At 39.8% G+C, this 23,465-nt stretch overlaps 1 protein-coding gene across 1 annotated transcript in view; it reads right to left on the bottom strand.

Annotated features, from left to right (window-relative positions):
• Window positions 1-544: 544 nt before the first annotated feature.
• The window catches only part of NAT10 (N-acetyltransferase 10 (GCN5-related)), a 24,646-nt gene continuing 1,725 nt past the window's right edge, over window positions 545-23,465 (bottom strand). The window contains exons 2-28 of the mRNA XM_010563659.1: window positions 23,227-23,318; window positions 22,383-22,554; window positions 21,955-22,077; window positions 21,110-21,171; window positions 20,124-20,238; window positions 18,674-18,781; window positions 17,727-17,860; window positions 17,245-17,338; window positions 16,770-16,868; window positions 16,085-16,221; window positions 15,471-15,595; window positions 15,014-15,164; window positions 14,436-14,532; window positions 13,528-13,644; window positions 12,475-12,576; window positions 12,293-12,367; window positions 11,561-11,677; window positions 11,239-11,372; window positions 9,155-9,203; window positions 8,418-8,511; window positions 8,216-8,326; window positions 6,947-7,119; window positions 6,334-6,453; window positions 5,232-5,330; window positions 4,745-4,818; window positions 2,147-2,230; window positions 545-1,006 (exon numbers count right to left, since the gene is read on the bottom strand). Of these exons, the coding sequence (XP_010561961.1) occupies window positions 913-1,006; window positions 2,147-2,230; window positions 4,745-4,818; window positions 5,232-5,330; window positions 6,334-6,453; window positions 6,947-7,119; window positions 8,216-8,326; window positions 8,418-8,511; window positions 9,155-9,203; window positions 11,239-11,372; window positions 11,561-11,677; window positions 12,293-12,367; window positions 12,475-12,576; window positions 13,528-13,644; window positions 14,436-14,532; window positions 15,014-15,164; window positions 15,471-15,595; window positions 16,085-16,221; window positions 16,770-16,868; window positions 17,245-17,338; window positions 17,727-17,860; window positions 18,674-18,781; window positions 20,124-20,238; window positions 21,110-21,171; window positions 21,955-22,077; window positions 22,383-22,554; window positions 23,227-23,318 (2,952 nt within the window). The 3' untranslated portion in view covers window positions 545-912. The remainder of the gene's footprint in view (window positions 1,007-2,146; window positions 2,231-4,744; window positions 4,819-5,231; window positions 5,331-6,333; window positions 6,454-6,946; window positions 7,120-8,215; window positions 8,327-8,417; window positions 8,512-9,154; window positions 9,204-11,238; window positions 11,373-11,560; window positions 11,678-12,292; window positions 12,368-12,474; window positions 12,577-13,527; window positions 13,645-14,435; window positions 14,533-15,013; window positions 15,165-15,470; window positions 15,596-16,084; window positions 16,222-16,769; window positions 16,869-17,244; window positions 17,339-17,726; window positions 17,861-18,673; window positions 18,782-20,123; window positions 20,239-21,109; window positions 21,172-21,954; window positions 22,078-22,382; window positions 22,555-23,226; window positions 23,319-23,465) is intronic.

Below are 23,465 nucleotides of genomic sequence, written 5' to 3' on the forward strand. Positions count from 1 at the left end.
AGATCACCAAGACCAGGTGTCAGTATGATAGTGCTGATTTCCTGGCAACCTTAACACAAAACTTTCCACCAAAGCCAAGCAGCAGCTCTAGGTCAGCAGATAGCAGGGAGACAGAATGGCCAAAGCAGCTTTCCCAGCACCTGTTAATCATGCTCCCCCTGCTTGAGGACTAGGAAATGTAAATTACTGAGCTATGGGAATGCTGAGACCTCGTAAGCAAGTGTGAATGCAAAAGAGCAGCCTTTATTACAGCTGCTTGAGGAGCACAGTAAGTAGGAACTATAGCCTACCTTCCAAAATAGAAGTGTTCATTGTATACCCTGAACTCCTGTGAGCCAGGACCAAATCATGAGCCTGAACTGACAACATGGTTAGCGCTCACTGAATAGCCAGCCCCAAATAAAATGTCAGTTGTCGTTCACACCGAAAACTCCCTCAAGCTACAAAGGAGTGGCAGTATTACTAAACCAGTAGCCGCATATATCAAGATGTGCCGCAGTGCTAAAAGGCAGAGTCACATACCAAAGCCTTACACATTTCTATCCTTTGTTGTCCAAACTCTTTTTTAATAAAGACACCAACCATTAAGATGTGGGAAAGTTTACAGATTGATCAGCCCTCATTGAATGGAAACTCTGTAGCTGCTAAAGCACCCTCATAATATCCCAGTGTGTTGCACAGTGCCTCGCTCAAGCTCTACAGTCACACTTCATAAAAAAATCTTCATAGACTGTCTCCTGGCAGTGTCACTGTACTTCCAGTAATACAAACACTTTAAAAATGCCTCTAAGGCTTTCTCTTCCCTCCAGCTCTCACCCTCCAAAAGAAAGTCTTTTGATTTAAAGGAGAATAGTACTTCGTAAGTACAGACCCGTCACTTGTTAATTCCAAGTTCACCGAGTAGCTTTAAAGTTATTTCTTCCACTTCTGCTTTACATCTTTAGTCTTCTTAAATTTCTTCTGTTGTTTGGGTCCTCTTGCTGTTTCTAATTTTCTCTTCTTCTCACTGGCAAACAGGAACAAAATATGTGTTAAAAATACACTAGATTCCCATCCAGATGAGAAATTTTTGTTGTAAAAGGGGGGCGAGGGTCTACATAGGAATGTGGTTGGGAGAAAATACTTCCAATTTCTTGGGTCATTTAAACTGGTGCTAGAGAAAGCACGAACAAGAGTATGACCTAGATTTTCTACTGTCTTCAGACTCCCTAATCCAATTTGAATCCCATAAGATCTTGATTTTTTAGTTCATCATTGCTTTTCAAGACCTTAAGTTATGTGTCCTAAAGGAAATTCATATAGGGCATCTGGAATTTAGAGTACCTAGAAAAAATTATTACCTCTCACAGTTTTAAGTATACAGTTTTGTTCCTGCACTAGATTCTGACTAGAGCAAACATGACAGAGCTCCGATCTTTATAAGCATTGACAAGACTCACTCATTGCTGTAAGGCTTCTGGAAACTCACAGCTTCCAGCATTCATGAAAAACAACATGAATATACAAAGGGTGGAATAGAGATCACAGTTCAGCTGTCAGGCACCCCAGGAAGGGGAAATAAGCAAGCAGACAAGTCTCAACTATAAATCCCCAAGGAAAAGATGAGGAAAGACTCCATGCTGGGCAAGGTAAAAGAAAGAAGATGGATGAAAAGGAAGGAATTGCAGAAACGCGGACTCAATATTTTGCAGTCTTAAGCTCACATTTGAAAGAATTCCTCTTCCCTGAATTTGCATTTTCTCCAATGGGACTATCACAGGTTCCCACCCAGTGTTAGCTCCCTAAGCAAATGGGACAGTTATGTGAAATGAGTTCTTTCTTTAAAAGTGACCCAAGGGAGAAATAGTACCAAATTCTGTGCATGGTCAGGATCAAGACTTAACCGAGTCAATAGAAAAAAATTACAACAAGCAACTAAGTTACATGAAGACGGGACTACACTCCAGAGCAACACAGAATTCACAGCAGCAATCTCGCCTTTAGAGGAACCACCGAGTACCCAGTAGAACTCTCAGGTGCTCACACCCCGATTCCTCCAGGAAAACTGAACATTTAACTCTTCAGCTTTGCTCTTTTGAAAAACTTTACAAAAAGGCCAGCAGGAAAGACCAGAGACACCTCTGTGGAGTATTTCAACTTTCTTAACCTTTTCAAACTGACGATGGAAGCGTTCTGTCCTGCTTTGCTCAGCACTTCTTCCCATTCTTCGTCGTCACCCCGGATAATATATCTAAGTGAAAAAGGTAAAGGAAAATCCAAGTAAAATTGCTAGAACAAAGAAAAAAAAAAAAGTGATTATGTTGTCAGGCACATACTACTCTACAAACAAAGCCACTGTGTCAGCACCCAACCAAATCAGTATTTGGAAATACATACAAAACTAGACTGGCAAAGGGATACAATAGCTTGTCACGACTCTGTCAGCAGACTCAGTCCAAACTAGGTCAATAGCAACCAACAATTGTCCCCATCCAAAGCTGGTCAGTGTTGAATGAAGTTCTCTCAGGAGCCCCTATTGTAAACATCACAAAACTGTTCTATGAAAGCCTCTCATCAGACAAGCAGAGTGCTGAGTAGAGTACATCTGTTATGAAAGCAAAAAATAAGGCCACAAAGGTTATACTTTCCATTGCAGTGGTGTATACCTCTACTTTGCCCACTAGATTTCTTAAAAGATAGACCTTCAATCACTACAGCTTTAAGCCTGACAACCACAATCAGATCTATATTCACTACACAGATTTCTTTATAAAAGCTTGAGGGCTTTTTTCCTTTTTCTCCTCTCTAAAAAAAGAGAAGGATGGTTGTGGGGGTAGAGGAAGAGGATGTAAAAAGCAATGGCTTATAATGAAAAGTTAGCTAAATTAGCAGCTGCTCTTAGACCAGCAGTAAGCCTGAATGGTAGTTTTTCTGCATCAATCTGGGAAAAACTCAAGACCTGCAGCTTTCTTTTGAAAAGAGAAATTAAGACGACAATTGCTATTCAAATAAGCTCATGCTCTGTGCCCCTTGTCTGGGTGTTCAAGTACCCTGGAAATTACACACAAATTTAACTAGGCAAAGCAGTCATGTAGCAAAATTGAGTGGTTACTCTCCATCTCAAGTTCTTAGAGATTTAGAATAACTAGCCTTTGTTCATACAAAGCCGAACAATACTGGACAAAGCCTTTTCAAATCAAACAGCTCTGTCTCTTCTATTAGTTTTCTATAACCTGTACTGAAAAGTGTTCAAAATAGATTTTTGTCTCCTCTCCTCTGGGTTGAAAAAAAAGGGAACATGGTCCAAAATGACAAACAGGTATATAATACCATCAACTAAAAAATGGAATTAAAACTTTTTAAAAATTCTGGTTATATTGTTTTCCTAATATGACTGACTTGCAAGTCACTTCAAATCACATCCATTTTTGTCCTTCCTTCAAACAAGAGTCAAAGAAGCTTTTATTCCCTGTCTCAGATTTAATAGAGATTAATCTAGAGCCAAAACAGCCAACTTTTCTGGGATGTCGGTATAGTAAACAGGATTTGTAAGACAAAAAATGGGAGGACGAAAGAGAAGGGAGAGAATCAGTAGCATGTGTAACTCCTGTTGGTCCAGAAAAAGAGACATCTGCTGACACTTCAAGTAAATTGCTGGTTCAGCAACTCAGTATCCTACAAATTGTCCAGCTCTACAGCAGTTAAAAGGCATCCATGCACACTGTAGTTAGTAAAAGAAGCTCTGGTTGGTTGTTCTTTTTCTGTTGCTTTGGGGTTTTTTGTTTGGTTTTATTTTTGTTAAAGAAGAAAATATTAAAATTAGCCGGGTACTATTTTCACTTGAGTTGCATACACAGCTATGGTGGATAGCAGATAAAAGGACCTGGATATCCTGGTTTGAGGAAACTAATGACTATTCCTAGAAGCACCGGAAATTATAAAACGAGAAACAGTCCACAGCCAGGCAGCTTGCTTTATTACTCCATATTATAGAACTGTATAACTTATATATGTATAATGTATATACCGTGCACAGCCAGGATCAAGAATGACACACAGATACATAGTAAGAGCTACCACCATGAATACTTTACCATTTAAGTGACAAAAAAGAATGGAGGTAAAAGAAGAACGCTCTCAAGCTCATGCCAGAGGCACTGGGACAGAACCGAGAATTGAACCAGCGTTCCTGTTTGCAGTACACGTTCTGTTTGCAGTACTGTAACGACGAGCCAGCCCCAACTCTAACAATTCAGTTCTACAGTTCCACAGACCGATCTCACTGCTGATCAGCTGTGATCTGCTAACTCGCAACCTTTTGCTTTCCATTCAAAATACCAGCAGAAAAAGGGAAGTCAGTAAGTTCATGCTTGGGAGTATGACACACTTCTCAGGCAATGAATTCATGTACTGAGGTAAACAGGTAAATGGCCTTGAACAGAAGTTGTTACTGAATTTAATTCATACTGGAAAGAATGTTTTGAGTGTGAAACAAAGCACCTGCTAACAGAGCTGATGAAGACCACATTATTGGCTGTCAGGCACACAATACCCAAAGTTTTCATTAGCATAGCAGCATATGCTTATCTTACCTGGCCACTGTTGAAAATACCTACTGCTAGTTCTCATTTATTTATGGTTTTGAGATTGTGATGCTGCAACTGCAGCCTTGTGCACAAGTCTCAGCAAGATGCACCAGTGACCTGACATTCAAACAGACATCAGGGGAAATCTGGATTTGAGACTCATACAGATAAATTCTTACTGTGTAAGGTCCATTTCCTTCAGCTTCCCCACTTCTTGCTTGTGTTTTTCTTGGAATTCCTTTGCAGCTTCTTCCTACGACAAGACAGCACAACAGATGCATTAAGTTCTAAGTGCAACAGTGACCATGTGATGCAAGTAAAACACCTTTCCCACTGAAAGAGAAGTACATTCCCTAAAACAAATACCAGATGATCCTAAAAAGCTTGTCACTTATATAATTGTATTTTTATGTTATTTGTATACATATACTTGTAATATATAACTCCAAGAACAACTTAGTACATTCTGCGAAAAATCTATATTGCAGATTAACAAAGCATGACTACAAGCATGTAACGTAAAGCTGTCAGATTTTAACTACCATAAACTGACAGACCTGATTTGGAATTCTTTCCATCCAAGAAAATTTAGATTACAAGGCTTCTACACTCAAGGGAACTCCATGAAGTGTTTACATATGTATCAAGAAGAAAGTTCAGAATTACCAAATCCTCATTTAAAGACTTCAGTGTTGGCTCCATTACAATATCCTTTGTTGCCACCATCTGCTCCTCCACAGCTTTTTCCTGGACTGTGTTGAACAACTGTAAATGAAGTAAAGCCAACACATGTAAGACTTGCTGATGTTTCTTCTAGGTTATTGCATTAAAATAAGTAAGAAATGCTGTCTGTCCCCATGAAACTCTTCTAACCTTGCAAATATTATCATGCAGTTGTTTATCTCTGATGCATGCATTCCATCATATTGAAATAAAAAGCTCAAGGCTGCTTCCTGAAGGCAGAATTATATACAGCTTTTATAAAAAGTATAAAACTAAAATCAGTCAGCACTCTGTCACTTGCATAAATGTAGAGAGCTCGTAGTTTACAACACACTTTATTAATACAGCATCATTTGATTAACATTTGCAGCTAAAAGCTGCATATATATTTTTTTGTATGTTATTTTCTTCAAGATAATTATAAGGGTGTTATGCTGAGCAGATCACCTCTCCAATGAACAACCTATGCCAGACTGCAGGAGCTTTGCTACTGTATCCCGAACCTTGAGAACCAGAGGCCCGAGGCTGAGCAAGCAATTGCAAACAGTTGGCAAATATTCTGTCCGTCTCACCATTTTGATAACTCATCGTGTTACTCACTTTATCACAGACGTTAGACAGAGAGAAAACCAGATCCAAAACTTTCCAATTATTTCACTGGACTTCAAATCTACCTCTAAATGACATTGGAAAAGTTTTTTTTCCAAGAAAAGCTGAGAGGCCACCAATGCAGTGAACAATCACAAGCAAATGGCTCAGGCTTAGCTGGCAACATGGACTGTATGCTCAGCATTTTGGTCAGGGCACTTCAACATTTAAAAACATAACAAAAGCACTATTATTTGGGAATATACTACATAAATCAATGCCACAAATACCTGCTTTTTCCACTGGGATTTTCCCATCTTACAAATAAGTTTACAATTACTGGGGACGTGTTAAAGATACACAGTTCTGATTCAGCTTACTATTAGTGCCAGGCTCAGTACTGGAATTACACTTTGGCCCAATGCAACCAAGACAAAGCTTGTCATGATGCTATTACCTGGACCACTTTGCGGATGATTCTGTTGAAGAGCCCCATCAACTGACTGCTGGGCAGTTCTACCTCTTTTTCCAGTTGGTCCAGAGATTTATGCTGTAGGCCAATCCCTAGAAAAAGGGCCTGAGGAAATGACACATATTTCAGTTATAGAGGCTTTTAGAGCAAATACAAATACATAATACCCTCTACACTCCTTACACAAGACTTCTCCAGTACAAGCTGAAGCTTTGCTCAGATGCACGGGAACACCCCTAAATTATTCTGTAGATGGCAGATGCCATTCCATACTTAGTACAGATGAATACCTTTCTTCTGAAGTACAGTTCAAGAGCCAGAAGATTTTGAGGGGTTTTTAAGCCACAGTTCACACCATATTATAAATGCATGGAGTGCTTCACTGAACATACAACAGAGTATGATCCCTACATATTTTATTCAAAGCAAATGCTAAAGGTGGAAGAACACTACAAGCAGAAGAAATCACAAAGAGGACTACAAAAGAAGCAGTTAACTGAAGCAAAGTCTTTTTTAAAGATGACATGAGACAGGAAACTATTCCAAGCATATATACAAAGAGAGGTGAAGTATGGCTTGTTCTCACAGTGATACATACCGACTGTGCAGCAGAGAGAGTTATATCACCCATCTGGTTGAGAAAAAACATCCTGGCAATGGTAGGTACCATATCCATGATGAGATGATAATCCACCATGTTGCGAGAGTACATCTCTAATCTCTTCAGGTCATATGGGATGAAAACTGATTCCAATTCAGCACGGCTGATGGCTGATGGGTACAATAAAAAGACAATATAGTCAAGACTGTTCTTCGTAGCTCTCCAGGATCTCAGTATTTAACATGTTCCTTTTCATATCAGCGAGTAAAGGCCAACTGCAACCCCAGAGGTTCACTTCCCAACACACTTCAGAATTCAACACACTAGGTACAACACTGCTATTCACACTGGCTTGGTTATTCAAAGCCTTTTCAGACAGACATACGTCCATATGAAAAACAATGCAACTGTCAAAACAGACCAGTGTGTCAACTTAAGGATGCCAGAGAAACTGAAAACAGTGAGGGCTGAGAAACACAATTTGCCCAGTCTTTAACTATCTTACACTGGTTTTGCTGTTAAGAGCTTTGTTCCCTTGTAGCAGCAACCAAAACTCTTTCACCGAGACAGATACTAAAAAACCAGGAAGGCAGAGATTACCAAGTTCTCTCAAGAGGACTCCCCTCTTTTAGACATATTAGGAAAACAGCAATTTGCTTTTAAGCCAGAAGTGACTATTCAAACTGTCTTGTCTGGACCTTTTTTTTTATACTGCCTGTGTGTTTCTCCCAGCAAGTGCTGGAATGAGCCCAATAACATGCAGTTGAACTAAAGCCTCTCTCTTAGAAAGACATCACATTCCAATTTCCAAATTTCTGATGACAATGTTCCTCCTAAGATCCTAAGCAAGCTGCTCTGCCTACTGACCCTTGCTATTCAAGGCTTCCCTTTTAATTCCATACTGGATTTGGCAGCTGTCAGTATCCATCCATGTTTTGTCATGCATTTAGCTATTACAGTCAGGAGACTTCTAATTTTGGGTTACTTAAATATTTCATCAAAAAAGCAGGGGGAAAAAAACCAACACAAAAACTACCAAAAACCCACCACTACCTGTTTTCAGTGGCAGAAAATGTCCTCTTAGCTTTTACTTAGAAATACAAGCATTTTTCTGGATAATAGGAACAAAACACAGTAACTGACCAAGAGCAATTCATGGTACTTCACAAGAGACATCATATAATGCATATATTTGAGAACTCTGATATACATACACATAGACTTCAAACTGCAATCTAACTGAACATTGTGAGCCAGGGTACTCACGTGGTTGTGGCTGCTGTTTGATATTTTTGTTCTGTAGAATATTCAATGCCAACGAGGGGGAGAACATTCTGAACTGGTAGGAAAGCAGAGAAAGGAACCGCCTCCTAAAATCTATAGGACAAGATGATAAAATAAATGACTCCTGTCGACCTCTAGAATAAATATCCCAAAAGATTCTTCTAGCATTAGCAAAATCAGTTACCTTTCCAGAAGGCAGTAAGCCAAGGCTCCTGTTCAGAGTCCTCTTCATTCAGCGTCTTCAGCATGATGCACGAATGCTCACCAGTCAGGTCATTCTAATAAATAAGATATATTTCCCATCATTCCCATGAACCTTTTGCACTCTAAGCTCACCTGAAGATGACAAAGGTCTTCTAAATCAACAATGCATGTACCAACTGCTACTAGTCACTACTACCTAATGTAAAACCTATGAACTTCTAGAATTTGGTAAATCCCAGTGCTGAGGGATTTTGGCTTCTTGAGGTAACCAGTAGTCACCAGTACTGCAAATTCCAGGTACAGCTCAAGAGCCAGAAAAACAACAGAAAAATGCAGTGACACGGGACGAACATACTGTTCTCCCTAGAAGTACTGTAACTGCTAGTGCTATTTTTTGTAAACACCTAGAAAAACAATAGCAGTCAGTTCAAGGGCCACTTGCATATTTTACCAGTAACCATATTAATAACCCTCAACAGCTGCACCTTTGCTCCAATTTTTTAAGTGCAAACTACTTAGAAGACCACATTCACAACCCTAAAACTTTACTCGTTTAGTTAACTATAGGCCCAAAGAACAAAAATGGAACACAAAACAAACCCCAAATGTAGCCTCAGAAAACTTTGCTGCCTAAATCACATCTCACAGAAGCTAATGGAAAGATGCCCAGTGATTTCAATAGGGCTGGATTTCATTCAGAAACAGTACGCTACTTACTGGCGTCTGCCTTAGATAAACGGGCACAAATCCAGCACGTTTCCAAAACCTTGGGAAAGGGAAAAGAGAAAATGCACTGAGAATTATGGAGCTGTTGATTCTACAATAATATTTGTGGTTAAATACAATCTCTATCCACCTTACAAGAACAACCACTGAAAAGTAAGCAAAAGTCTGTAACACATCCTACCAACTAATGAAAACGAACGCTGACAGAAAGTAGTAACAGCAATCAAACTGACTGAGGTTCTAACTTAGAGTGAAAAATGATGACTGTGGTATCAGAAAATGAACAAACTTTCAAAGACTGACAGACATGATACAAGAGTTATTGTATTTGACATGCTTCCAGGGCCTCCTTTAAAAACAGGCAGGCAGGTTTTGACCAACAATATCACAGACTCCTAAGGGATACCCTGGGGACGAGCTGAGGATTTACAGTTTACTTCAGAGACTCTGCTCTTCTTCAGTGAATGATGATTTTTCCCTGGCAACTTCCAGGTTTCAAATAGTCACTTGTGGACCAGGGATAATCCCAGACTGATCAGTAAAATCCTGCTGACATCCCTTTCCGTCCTCCTGTCCCTTCTTGCATCTTAGTTGTGAACTGATCCTACAATTCATTTTGCCCAGCAAAAGAACTAGTATAAAAACACCTACTGAGACCAAACATATGGCATCCCAGACAAAAGAAAGAAGCCAGGCCCCACTGCAACTGTCACTGGCAACCTACTTCCACAGGCCATGGGATGACTACTCATCAGCTGTGCAGGATGTTGCAAATTTCAGCAGGAAGCCCTACATGTGTACCCCAGCCTCTCCCTATCCCACTATTCATCCTTTTTTTTAATCTATCCCACCACAGCTAACAGTCAAATAACTAAGAAAAGTAGTAGTAGTGCAACACTTTTTTCTCCCCCTCTGCCCTGAGAGGGATCGTTCAAATAAAGTAAGACATCTGAACCATTTGCTTTATAATTTGCAAAGATTAAGACTATTTCACAATAACCATTCAGTTCTGATGCTCTCCTGCCCAGCTGAACAATTCACCATCACATTTTGGCATGAACTTTGCAGCATGCTTGCCACAGAACAAAACGGGCTACAGTCTCTGTATCAGAAATGCCAAATTGCACATAGCTGTCTAACATTGTCCTGACTAGGTCAGTCACAAATTGGCCTCCACTGCTCTTACTTCTGTTGAACTCAGACTCATCTCATGTGCTTGTACAGCACACTAGGTCCTCTGTAAGTGGGGGTAGGCCAGCAAGGAACCAAGGTTTTAGGTGATAAATGACGGCTTTGCTTTTAGGCTAGCAACAGGAAGAATTCGGCATTATTCTGAAACTGTCTCCCAAACTATGGATTCACAACCTCCCACACTATGGCTGAGAAAGTCTAAGAAACCTAGATATTTTACAGAATTTGATAATATTAAAAAAGGTTGCATTTATTATAAAATTGTATGGTTTTATATAAAGCTATGTTGTAAGATGGAGCTAAAACTTAAGAAATATTAATAAATTATTTACTGCTACAGTAACTCAGTTCCTCCATGGTAAGAAAAGCAAGAAGCAGCTGCATTTGCTGGTGAAAAGCATTTACATTAATCAGGAAACTAACAACTAGCTTTGAAGTCAGCAGCAGCTCAAGCTTCTACAGGTCACAGGAAGTAGTATTTAACTTCTCCCTACTTATTACAGGCTGTTCTTACTTCTCTAGCTGGAAAAACAGAGCAATTAAAGCTAGTAAACTGTTCAGAAGGGTCACAGAGACAACCAAGAAGGGAACGGGTTTGCCCTCAGAAGGAATCTGAGGAAAAACTACCCTGAAGGATACACTTAGGATCGACCCTACTGTACATGAGGAAAAGGTCTTACAGAAGAAGTGGGCTTGGAGCCGTCCCAGTTTTAGAAACCAAGTGAAACATGCAGAGATAAAGAGAATATCCAAGGGCTAAAATATCTGCATCTATACCTATACACTATATTATTTTTTAATATATTATATTATATATATATTATGTGATTTATATAGTTATATTTTTGCACTGGATGTAACTAGCAAATAGAATACTGTCTTACTTGAGTAACCTTGGTGTTAGGCCGTAAGATACCCCTAGATAGTCTAGGTTTTCAGCTTGTCTCTCGCTCAGTTTGAGAAGTAAAGGAGGCAAGTCTTTCCGAGGTGTCACAACCTCTTCTAATAAACTAACAGTCTGGAAAAAAAGTGTAAATGAGTTAGTAGCAATCCTCACAGAAATCTGCAAATTAAATCTCTTATTCTGCATAAAAAATAAATATAAGTATTTCCTCCTTACAGAGAGAAATCATTATCGAGACTTACAGTGAAAACCAGACAGCTTAGCATAACAGAAAATACAAAAAAATGCACTGAGCTCCATACCTCACTGCTTACAGTTGCAATTTCTTTTGGCTTTTGAATTGTTTTTTCTTCCAAACATGGGAATTTACCTTCATAGTACATCTGCAGTAAAGTCAGAGCTCTGCTGCCATAGCCCATCTGTGAAGTAGGAACAATACACTCTAAGCAAAAAGATGTATCTAGTTTTTAAGACAGGGTAACAACATTCTCCCCTTACAAAACCATTAACAATCATCAGTGCAGAGATCACTCAGTCAATGCAAAAATGCATTTTCTTTGCTACGTTGCAGCTCTACGGAGAAGGACACTACAGAACCTGGATGTCCAAAATCATAGTGAGAGCCCAGTTGGTAGTTTAGGACTGTGTAATAATTCCTGGTGCTTAACTCTGGCACTCAAAAAATGCCAAACACCAGTGTGAACATTTGGTAATTACACAATAAATATCACTGGATCTTGATTGTGTACTGCTGCTTGAGATGCTGGCATGCTACAAAGCTGCCTAGTAATGACAAAAGCACTGGTTTGCTACCCACCCAGAGGAAATCAATGTCCCCCAGTCTGCTGTGGCATCTGACCATTTCTCTGCATCTGACCTCATTCTGTTACTACTGCTGGCTCAGTCCCCAAGCTTAAAATGCTGAGAACTGGAGCAACTGAAATGTTTGCCCCGTTCTTGAATTCTGCCTGTACAGCCATTCTCATGGTACCACTGCCAACTATTGACAATAACTGGGTTCCAAAATACTTTACCCCCTGATAATCCGGATGAACTGCAATACGAACAACACGCCCACCAGAGAGGCCCCCGAAGTCTGGATCTTGAAACTGCGTAAGAGACAAAAGTCAATTTAAAGAACACAGATGGGTACTCTGGAAATAATAAATAGTGCTGAAATATATCTTGGGTGTGAGTACACAGCCAAATTATTCACCTGCTCTGAAATGGTCCAGGGAATAAGATCACCAGAAGCTTTCTTCCCCCTAGAAAGGCTGTTCATGATAGACTGGCGAGAGATCTCTCCCTCCATGCACACCTGCCAGAAAAGGTGGAAGACCATTAACGGAGAAAAAGTGTTTTCTCCTACAGTCACTCCACTACAGCAGAATCAAAATTTATACTCAGTTGCCGAGTCCATTATGCAGTATTGACATTTCATGTGATCCGTGGTCTGCAACATGATGAGCAAACATGTATGTGTCAAAAAAAGGCTCCGCCCCCTGTCTCAAAAAGCATACCAGCGGGCCAGCCAGGTACATCTGACACAGTAGGTGTTGCACTATGGTGCAACAGAAGCCTGAAGAGATTAAAGCATAGGAAGTGCTCTATGCATTTTCTGTAGTCCATCAACACCAAACATAAAAGCTTGTCCCACCAATATTTCTCTTTAAATATCATATATTTTTCATGTAAATGGGTCTTTTTCTTTTAAGAAACAGTAGATTTAACTAGCTGCATCGAACACAGATAATTAAGAATCTGTGTTATTAAGGGAGGAAGGAAGCATGTAGTCAGATACCCAGCAATCAAAGGCTGAAATATTTCTACATCTCTAAGCATGTACTTCTGAGGAGTTTGTATTTTTGCAGTCCTACTGCAAATGAAAGGAATGCTAAAAACATGGGATAAGCAGAGTGAACCAGTGAACCAACTTTCCTTGCAGGAAGTTGAAATGGGAAGACAAAGTCATCTCTTGAAGCAGTAGTTCAGCTCCTCAGCACAAACACATTGTGGAGACTGGGAGGTCTATGTGCAAGGGTCAGCATCACAATGTACTTATACAGCAATTAGTGTTAACAAAAGAAAGTGGGGGGAAAAAACACAGCCTTCATACACGTTGTAACACACACAAAAACACAACGCTAAGCTACCGTCTACTACTAGGTAGTACACTGCTGTCATAGTACACTGGTAGTATACTGTCTCACAGCAGCATACTGCTTTATTATTGAACAGTTCACTTCATAGATACATGCTGCACTCTTACCTGAACAACAGCAAGTACTTCTGGTAATGAATTCTGTGTAGGTGGAACAGGTGGCAAAAGGCAAAAAAGATGATGGGCAGGTGCATCAGATAGCATCTGTAGGTCATTGGGTGAGTTCTGGAGGGTAAAGACATATCAGAAAGAATGAAGAATTACTGCATGAGACGAGCTTCAAAGTCCAGTGTAATGTTAGTAGCTGACTTCTAAACAATCCTCCATTTTCTGAATTTAGGGCTATTAAGAAACTCAGAATTAGTACAATACTGATGGATGAAGAAGCTCACAGGCCAGTTCATGGCTGTTACACTACCAGAAAGTATCTGTTTTTCTCAAATGAAACCTCTTGCTCTCATATGTATGGAACTGAACGTTCTATTTTTATATAGCTACTTATCTCTTAATCTCCTAAACCTTAAATAATTCTTTTTTAAGTGTCAGTTTTTTAGTACTCAGGACTTCAGTACTTACGGACTTCACCACTCACATTTACTAGTCACCCATGGTCTTGAAACCTTGAGATTTCATCTTGAGATGAATTATTACTCTTTTCAGCAGTACAATGGTACTACTCTTTTCGTTAACTTGAGGCTACTAGAATATGGTAAAGAGAACTGCAAAAGAGGTTCATCACATACTATTCTGACAAGCTTGTAGGCTCATCTAGAATTTAGTCTCCAGAATTTCTCAAGACAAAAATATTCCAGATATCTGTAAATCCAGTATATTCAGCCCAGACCAAGGCAGAGATCTTCTCAGAGAAAGGAGAATACATATATGTATACAACAAGAAGCAACTGAAGCTGTTCAGAAACCTCAGTTAGGCCAATTCAATTAGACTGTCATAACAAGCACTGCTCCCTCCACAAAATTCCTAGCTGAAATTTTGACAGTAGTAGCACAAGCTTTACCTTGTAGTGTGAAGCCACATAGAGGGCCATCAGTCTCTGCAGAAAAACTTCTGATGCTCTGTGGTAACAAAAAAGTGTGTCTCTATTTACATAGTATCTAAACACAGGGGTTAAGGAAACAACCTCCTTGGAAACAAGGAAAAATCTCCTCATTGGTTTAGGAGTAGTATTTTCAGTACAGCCTTGGACTACATGCTGGCTTGTGCTTTTAGACTCTACAGTTCTATCTACAAGAGTGAATGACTTTGGGCAATGTTCGTAGCTTTCACACCCTTCATCTGTAAAGCTAAACCTTCTATAACTCCAACAAGGACTTCCCTTCATTCAACCCCTCCTTAGGATTGTCTCTGCAGTAAAACCGGAGTTTGGTAATGCCCTGGTAACACACACCACCAGTCTTATACGGCAGCGGTAAGAGCTTAGCTCCAGAAGTGTGGTCTTAATAGACTTTTGCCAAAAGATCATGTGCTGAGGCTATCATGTTTGCTGGAAAACCCACTGTTAATCACCTTGAAAAAGCCTCCTTCACCTGAAAGCAATATATTTTCCATCAGAGCACAACATCTGAGTAAGGATACAGGTCACAAGTCTCAGGCAGCGGGCAGCCGGAGATAATTCTGGTGATGCTGAGACAGTCCAAACACAGCAGATCGTTTAGCCACTTTTCAACTGGGTCACCAGGGGCATATCTGATTGATTCATGGAGGGAGACTTCATGCAATGTACGAGCTGCAAACAGATTGAAAGAACATCTAGTGTTGGAAGTTACAGCTAGCAAAGAATCCAATAGGATCGGTGTCCTTTGAAGGGCTCCCAGGAGATTAGAAAATCATTACTCGCATAGCTTTCATCCCTTAAAAGCCTTTACATCTGAAAATCATGAGGAAAAAACAGAGGAGAGTTCCTTCATTTTCCCATACCACTACCCTCCTAGAGCTGCAAAGTACATGGATACACGCGATATCCACAGGACTTGCCAGTCAGCAGCAGCGGAGACCATGGCTATACACTGCGGTCCAGAATACAATGGAGTACCTGAGGTGAGTTTAGCTGTAGCTGTAGATTTGTTCTCTGCTGTCATGGTGACTTGGGTTTGTGCACTCTGCTGACGGAGCTGCTGAATCAGCTTCAGAGATAGTGATCGACCAGTACCCTCATACCTGAAAAGCAGAAGACCAAAGTCTGATCCAAATAACGAAACAGCCATGGGGAAGGCCCAGCACAGAACTAGGCTGCCATCCTGAGGCCTGTGAGGGCCCCAACCGTCTGTGAGAATTGCTGCCTTTTGATGTTCTTGCGCACATAGGACAGGGCAGCCTACCCTGTCACTTTCTTAGTCTCACCATGTTGGAAGGAAGATGTCATTTTTCCCACTCTCCTAACAGACTGCAGAATCCTGTTTATATATTTGCTCCTTGTATCAGAACAGAAGAGGTGCAAGTCAAACACTTAATGAATCCACAGTGGAACTAAAGGAAAGCAGCAAGTTCAAGTACTGACTCTTGGTTATTTTAAGGAGCAGTTCCATGACAGATCAAGAATTAGCATGACCTGATGTAATAGTGTGTAATAAAAAAAGTACTGTAGATAAGAAATAGTCCACTTGCACAACTGCTTTCCCAGGCAGACAGTTGCTGCTCAAGCCTTACCCGTTGATTGTAGAAGCCATGAAAACAAGGTAAGGGCCTAGCAGGTTTTTCACCAGGGGTAGAGGAATGGCAGCAGCTTCATCAATCACAACAAGTTCAGCTTGACCCAGTTTCACAGAATCAGCAGGGTGTATGTACTGCAAGGAACGAGAGGACACCATCATTTTCAACAACAGCTTGTCTGGGAATTAGGGAAGTGTCAGAGTTGGCAAAGCTGGAGCCCTGAAAAGCTGTTTGTTGTCCCTGTTCTCCATGACCATCAAGCCAGAGACAGCCAGAAGAGGGTTCATGTTACCCTAACAAGGAGTGGGTCACACATCTTGTTTTGCACGTTTCCACACAAATTTATCTGCAGAGATGGTGAAAATAAAGGAAATCTAATCACTAGAAACATAAGCTCTTCCTTCACTGTTTCTTTCACCTTCCTTTGCTTTTGTTTCAAGAAGAAACCCACAAGCAATAACCAAGGGGGCTCTGTAATCTACAAGTTATTCACAGAAGGAAATAAGGCATTTTGTGAAGGTCACTTACCAGAAGAAAAAGTCTGCCTTAAAGCAAAATCAATCAGGACAGTTACACATCACATAAAATGAACACGCTTAAAATCAAAGCAACTACAGCATCAGTAAAGCCAACAGCTAGGAACGAAAAGTAGAAAGGCAAGAGTACAAAAGAGGCCAGTTACCTGAATGGTCTGTCTGTGCTCCTTGAACACATTTACTCTGACAACAGCCTTGTTAAACTCCGGATTTAAAGACTGAACAATCTCATAGTCCAGATGTTCCTTAGAGAAAACATTGTTAAAGAGTATGAACAAGCCAAGGTCTAAGAAAAATATCATTTACCATTATCATCAAAATAAGCTCACTAAGAATACACTGTTATTTCAGATTCTAGTTAAAAACTCCTGTAACAAAAGCTTCAGAGGCCCGAGAACTGAGAAATTATTTACTTACGTTAAAAACTATTTCACAAAGAAGATGATTTACCTAATTTAAAAATCGGGGAGGAAACATAACTGGACTATGATTCACTTTTGCAGAACATTACTAAAAAGGCTGGTAGCTAATATACGTCAACAAAAAATCACAGATGAGATGCAAAACCCTTCCTAAACAGCAACGCTGTGAAAGTATTGTAAAATAGTCTGCTCTCCTTACCTGATACTGCAGTGCATCAAAGCCTTTAAATATGAACTCAAAGAGAGTGTGAAGGTTATCAGGGCTTGGAGATGTGACAAAGATATTGGAGTAACTGCACAGAAAAATAAAACAAGAGTTTAACTCTTTTTCTAACAAATTTTACATATACATACTAAATAGAATGTTTTCTCTACACGAGGGGTTGATTTTACCTAATAACCAAAACACAGCAGACTCCTTTAGACACTTAACTCGGTTTATGTGTGATTATTTTGAATTTTAAAGACTGAGGTTTTCTTATTACTATAAAATAGAAAATCTTGAATATCAGTGTATGCAGCAATCAAAAGGTTTAAGAACGAACAGAAGGGATGTAGGACTGGAAATTACACATATATTCAGATCCTTTCGGTTTTGGGGGTTTTTTTGTTTTGTTTTGTTTCTGTTTTTTAAACTCATGGATGCAAATAAAGCCTGGGAGATTGTGGGGATTCACTTACCCAAAAGCTACTGCCCCAGCAATAGCCAATCCCAAAGCAGCAGATTTACCACGTCCCCTGGCTGCTGTTAATGCCACAGTGGTCCGTAGAGTCTTCTCAGATATGGCTTCAATAAATTTTAGAACTGCTTTTGCCTGAGATGAGAAAAAAAAAAAAAATCAGCTGTGTTTAAATTGCTTTCAGCATTACCTACACTTACCACTGTACATGTCTTCTTTCCTGGAACAGGAAGAAGGAAAAGAAAGGCAAGATGGGAGAGCTGAACATTAAAACCCAGACAAATAATGTGCAAGAACTGGTAATCTTGACCCATTGAGTTCTTGAAATTATTCAGGTCCACTGACCACAGAGTATATTCAGCAAGACGGGAAGAGGCACACTGCTCTCAGAGGAGGAAGATGAACATATCTGGGCAGTGAGAAGACCTACTATAAAAGGTCTTAAGCAGTGCACAGCTCCGGGAGCCACCAGGCTGAACTGCAACTTGTCAGTGGATACTCTGAAGCAGGAAACACAATTGCAATGGGGCCTTCATTTGCACTAGTCAGTGATTCTCAAACTGGAGTGAAAAAAGCGTAAGGGAGGCAGGAATATTAAAACATGATATGGATTTTCAACTTCTATTCAGAACTAAACTGAACAGAAACTTCAGGTTAAGTTTCCTGCTTATTTCAAACCCTGAGAGCTCATCATTTTTTTAAATGTGGACTTCTCCAGATCAGCTTCCTGTCACCATTCTAGTCCTTCCACTTATTCTCAACTTCATGAAGAAAACTGCTGATACTGTCATTGAGCTACCCTGTCCAATCAATTTTTCAAGGAAATTCTCTAAGACCACACCCATCACTGTTCACACTCGGATTTGATTACATGCAAGATGAGACACAAACATCAGTACCCAAGATGACCCGTCAAGCACAGAGTATCTCAAATTTAACCACACCAACCTGATCCAGGGTTTTACAGCCATCCACCAAAACTCCTACAGGCTGTGTATCCTGCAAGCTCTCCTTCAGTTCTTTTAGCTCCAAGTCCTGCGGCCGGAGGCTATCTTCCTACAAACACAGGATTTACCATAACAGGATTAGTAAAGCACGCTTCGGCACAACTATACCTTTGTGATGTCTTCTGCTATCTTTTATCAGGCAGAGAAAGATATCTCAAAGGAAATGTTACCACAAGTTGAATACACTCCTTAAAACCAGAAAAATTCAAATGGACAGACAGGTATTTAACACTTCAATTCTAATGCGTCTTCAGGAGAATGGTTACACAAGAGATGGGTAACCTGGCTTCCCCAAGCTTGGAGGAAAAAAGGAAAAGATTTTTCAGTACATGGTAACTGGAAAATGGCATTACTAGGAGGAAGAGACCACGGACAAATTTTCTGAAGAATTTAATTAATTTTTCAGTCTTCAGGCTGTACAAAATTTTATGATCTTTGTTATACCTGTCATATAAGGTGTACATGTTGTCATGAAGGGGGAAAAACTACTGCAGCAGCAATAGATCAGTTTTCAAACCAATTTTCAAAGCCAAACAATAAACTTGGAGACAAAAGCAATCAATTTTAAATGGGAACAAATTCCTTATTGTCACCTAAAATTCCAAAGGCATCAGCCTGTCCATCCAACAGATAAGTATCTGTGCTGCTGTCAATATTGTTCTAATGCTAAGGAGGGATTGTTTTGTTTTTTAAAATCAGTGCTCTGTTAAAATGTTTTTACCGTCTCTGACATAACCTATGTGGATATTCCTTAGGCCACACAAAACAGTTCAAAAGGTTAAAGATTTCTATTTAAAACTGGTTCCATTTTACTTTAGTCTACAAGTGAAAGTAATAAAAGGATACATTTCTAACAGTGCAAGCTATACATCTGGTTTATATTCAGTGAATGTTTCCCAAGATGTGGCATGTGTAACTCAGAAATTGAAACAACTACCGCAGCTTCTAGGTATCAGGCATCTCCTGAGCTTGTAAATATACTTATTTCCAAAGTGTCTTCCCACCCTCCAACAGTCAAAAGGTCATTTTGTTTCATCACAACTGTCCATCAGCCTGAAACCTCCCTATGCACTTCTGAAACAGCAACCACAGCAATTAAGCTCCACCTCACTAGGCTAAACAGCAATACAGCAAAATCAATAAATACAAGCAAGCACACAAAAAAAAAACTGTGACAGAAAAAAAACCAAGGAGGAAAGAAAAGACAGCTTCCCATGCTTCACCCATACCAGGTATAATTTTTGCAGAACATTCTACTTCCTCTCTGCAAGACCATTATTTGAGACAAATCAGGGTGAAAGGAAAGCTTCTTCTTTTTTAAATCCTTAACACACTGTGGTCAATTCAAACCAATTTCTCTCAAGGAAAAATGGCTGACATTGCTTACTGACCTGTGACTGCGGTGGAACAGGTGTGATGTTTGCAACGTGACTGGAGATGGGCAAGATATTCAGCTGATCATCAATCACGATGCAATTCTTGCATGAGGCCAGAGACAGAATGAACCTGAGCAGTCAAGCAAAGGCAACTCAGTAAAAACACTAGCAACAAAATTGCATTTTGGTAGTTAATTTAAACTCTTTTCTAAACCCAGACATAGTATTTACAGCTACAGCTACTTACAGCTGAGCTATGACAAGTTCACACAACTGGCAGCATGCCTCTTACTACAAAATCAGGGTCATCTACGCAAACCAGGTATCAACTTACCAGGATGTCTCCAAAGAAGAAAGCTAACTAAAGACGATCTACCAAGACAGCATTTAAGCGGGAGGTAGCTGCATAAAAGTGCAAGATGTGAATCCACAGCAACTGTCACAAGTTCTGACCCCTGAAGACTGCAGTCAGTGCTGGCTTATTAATCCTTCTAATTTCTGACATCATGTAACCACCGGCACGCTAAAGAACAATTCCTGCAGTTTTCCTATGGCTAGAGCGAGGGCTCGCTCACTCAGTAAGAGTTATTATTCTATACAACAAAAGTAGAGAAACCACCTTTACAAGACACTTCTAAAACCACAGAGAATACTCCACACTAAGCAGTTTTATGTTTTACAGTAGTGCAGTAAGTATCTGAACTTCGGTGTATCTGGAGCATATGTTTCTACGGAGCGTTTCAAGAAAGGGACTCAAAACAGTCCAAATTTGGGCCTATTTGCATATATCCCTTGTAACATATGCCAAAATTTTATATACAGTTCCTCCGACAACAAACTGCATTCGCTTCCAGAACAGTGCGTGAAAAATTCATTGAAGCAGCCAAGAAGCCCTATTCCAATGCAAACCTATAGGATGCTCTCCTAATATGAATACACGTTGTTCCAGATGCTTTTTTTTGGACATACAGCCTAGATCCTTTACACTCTTAATAACTTACCTCTCATTAAACCGTCCTACCACGTCTTGGTGTGCCTCTGTTCTATATCGAGAGTGTACATCCTGAAACAAAAAGAAAACAGTCAGTCTGGAGAAGAAACACCAGTAACAATGATATTTATGGGATTGTTACTCATGGGACAATCCAGCTTCTTTTCCACTCTTGTGGATTACAGTCTCCCTTTCCATCAACACTGTATCCCAGACAGGATTCTGATTTTCTGTTTGTTGTGAAACATGCACATTTTCCAAATACTTATTAAAAAATGTACTTTTCCCAACAATACTTTTTATGGTGGTCTTACTTATTCTCACCTGCCTTAAAGGTCAACTCTGCCAGGTATAGAACATTTCAAACACCTCAGGGATGCTAAGAAAAAATAGTCTATCACTTTAATTCAGCTACTAGCATTACTACTAATGGAAACCGTTCCTGCTCTAGGTGTAAGTGTACCAAGTGTGAATAGTTCATATCTAGAAATATATAGCAGCTGTGAAGCTGATCTCACCTAGCAACGGGTCACAAAACACTCAAAAGGCCTATTTTTTACTTAGCTTTCTGTTACATGGGCCCATAGCATAAATACTTTCCAAAACTATTGTGAAACAAAAGAACACAGTTACATTTGTGAATAACACGTGTCTCTTCCTTGTAACCTAACAGCATTTCAGGACACGGTGGTTGGCAGAACTGCCTAAGCATAAGACATTCAAACATAGATGAATGAAGGAGCAGGAAAGATGATGGAAGGAAGACCATAGCACATAAAAAAAGCAAAAAATAACCACTTAGCATCACCACAATGCACCCACTTACATAAAACAGACATGTTACATTGAACATACCATGGTCATTGTATAAAGCTGCTTCAGTGAGTTCATAGTTCTCAGGAGAATCACCACAATTCCACCCCCTTCTACTGTTTCAACAGTTCTAGCTAGCAGGTTTGGAGTCAAGGCTTCAAAATCCTAGGAAATAAATAAAACTTCAAAGTTGCCTGGAGTTCACCAGCACAACTAGCACCTACTAACAGAAGCAGGAAATCTAAAAGCTTCATTTCTCAAAGCTCAATTCACGCTTAACTTTTATGTTAACCAACATCCCATTAAAATTCTACCAGCAAAGCGCTCTCATCCTCCCAAAACTTTTAAGATACGTAAGGCCATCATAATTGAAATAACAGAAGCAACAAATACTATTCCTGTGGCATTTAAACTGAAAGCAATTGATAGTAGTGCAATGTCCTTTTTAAGTCAAAAGTTTAACTCCTTACCTGAAGTACACACATGCCAAAAGTGTTACCAAGAATCTTGTGAGTTTCATTGTAATAGCAGTAGCGAATGTTTGTGGCTGCTATAAATAACTCAAAAGGATCATCGTCCTTTATGTTTAAAGTTCCACTTTTAATCTTCTTCTGTAGTTGTCTCATCCTCTTCTTCCGGTGGCTGAGAAAAAAATTATACAGAAGGTTGCTTGGAAAAAGGTTCAAGGAAAGCGCATTCAGGCCTACATTCAAGTTTAATTGGAAGTCAGAGCACAGCCTCCAAGGAAAAAAAACTTGAATCACACTTGCTGCTTTCACAGTATGTTCCCATGTGCCCTCACCCCAAAGTAGTGGATATCACACAGAACCAGCTGGTTTTGCAAGAAAGCGCTTGGCTGGCATCATGCGGTTTCAGGTAATGCTTCCTTCCTGACTTTGTGTGCAGACTGTAAGTATGCACACAAATCTGAGAATTAACATTTTAAACACTTTTTCAAAATTAAGGCATTCTAATGCTTAATCTGCATTCAGTTCTAAACATTACTGAGGCTAAAAAGCTGAATAATTAACATTTTGGCCTTCTAAGGTTAAAAAGGTGAGGGAGAGATTGGTCTTGGACAACAGAGTTAGCATTAGAGCTACAGAAAGAAACCAGAAGTACCTAGTGCTGATGTCAACTGTATTACAGAAGCCAAAATTTAGTTCTGGAAAACCAAACTTCCTATAGCTCCTCCAAGAACAAATCTTGTTTCTTCTTACAAGTGAACCACGCAACCTATGCTCAGCAGATCAGTTATGGAGCTTTTGATTCACACAGAGCAGCGACCGCAGCATGAGACACGAGGTATCTTACCTGCTAAAGCCCAGCTCCTTTTTGTAACACCACAGGACAGAGGGTCTGGCCTTTACAGTTGCTTTAGACAACATGTGATGAAGTATAACCACCTGCCAAAACACAGAAACATTCATGAACGACTGTACTCACAAGCTAAAATCGAAGAACAAAATATTGTTCTATACTTGATTTTACAGCTATGTTTTCTACCAAGCAACCCTGTGCAAAACAGAAGGATCCCTTGACATGTTGTGAAG

This window comes from Haliaeetus leucocephalus, unplaced genomic scaffold (assembly GCF_000737465.1).
Source record: "Haliaeetus leucocephalus isolate CR32 unplaced genomic scaffold, Haliaeetus_leucocephalus-4.0 Scaffold173, whole genome shotgun sequence".
NCBI lineage: Eukaryota > Metazoa > Chordata > Aves > Accipitriformes > Accipitridae > Haliaeetus > Haliaeetus leucocephalus.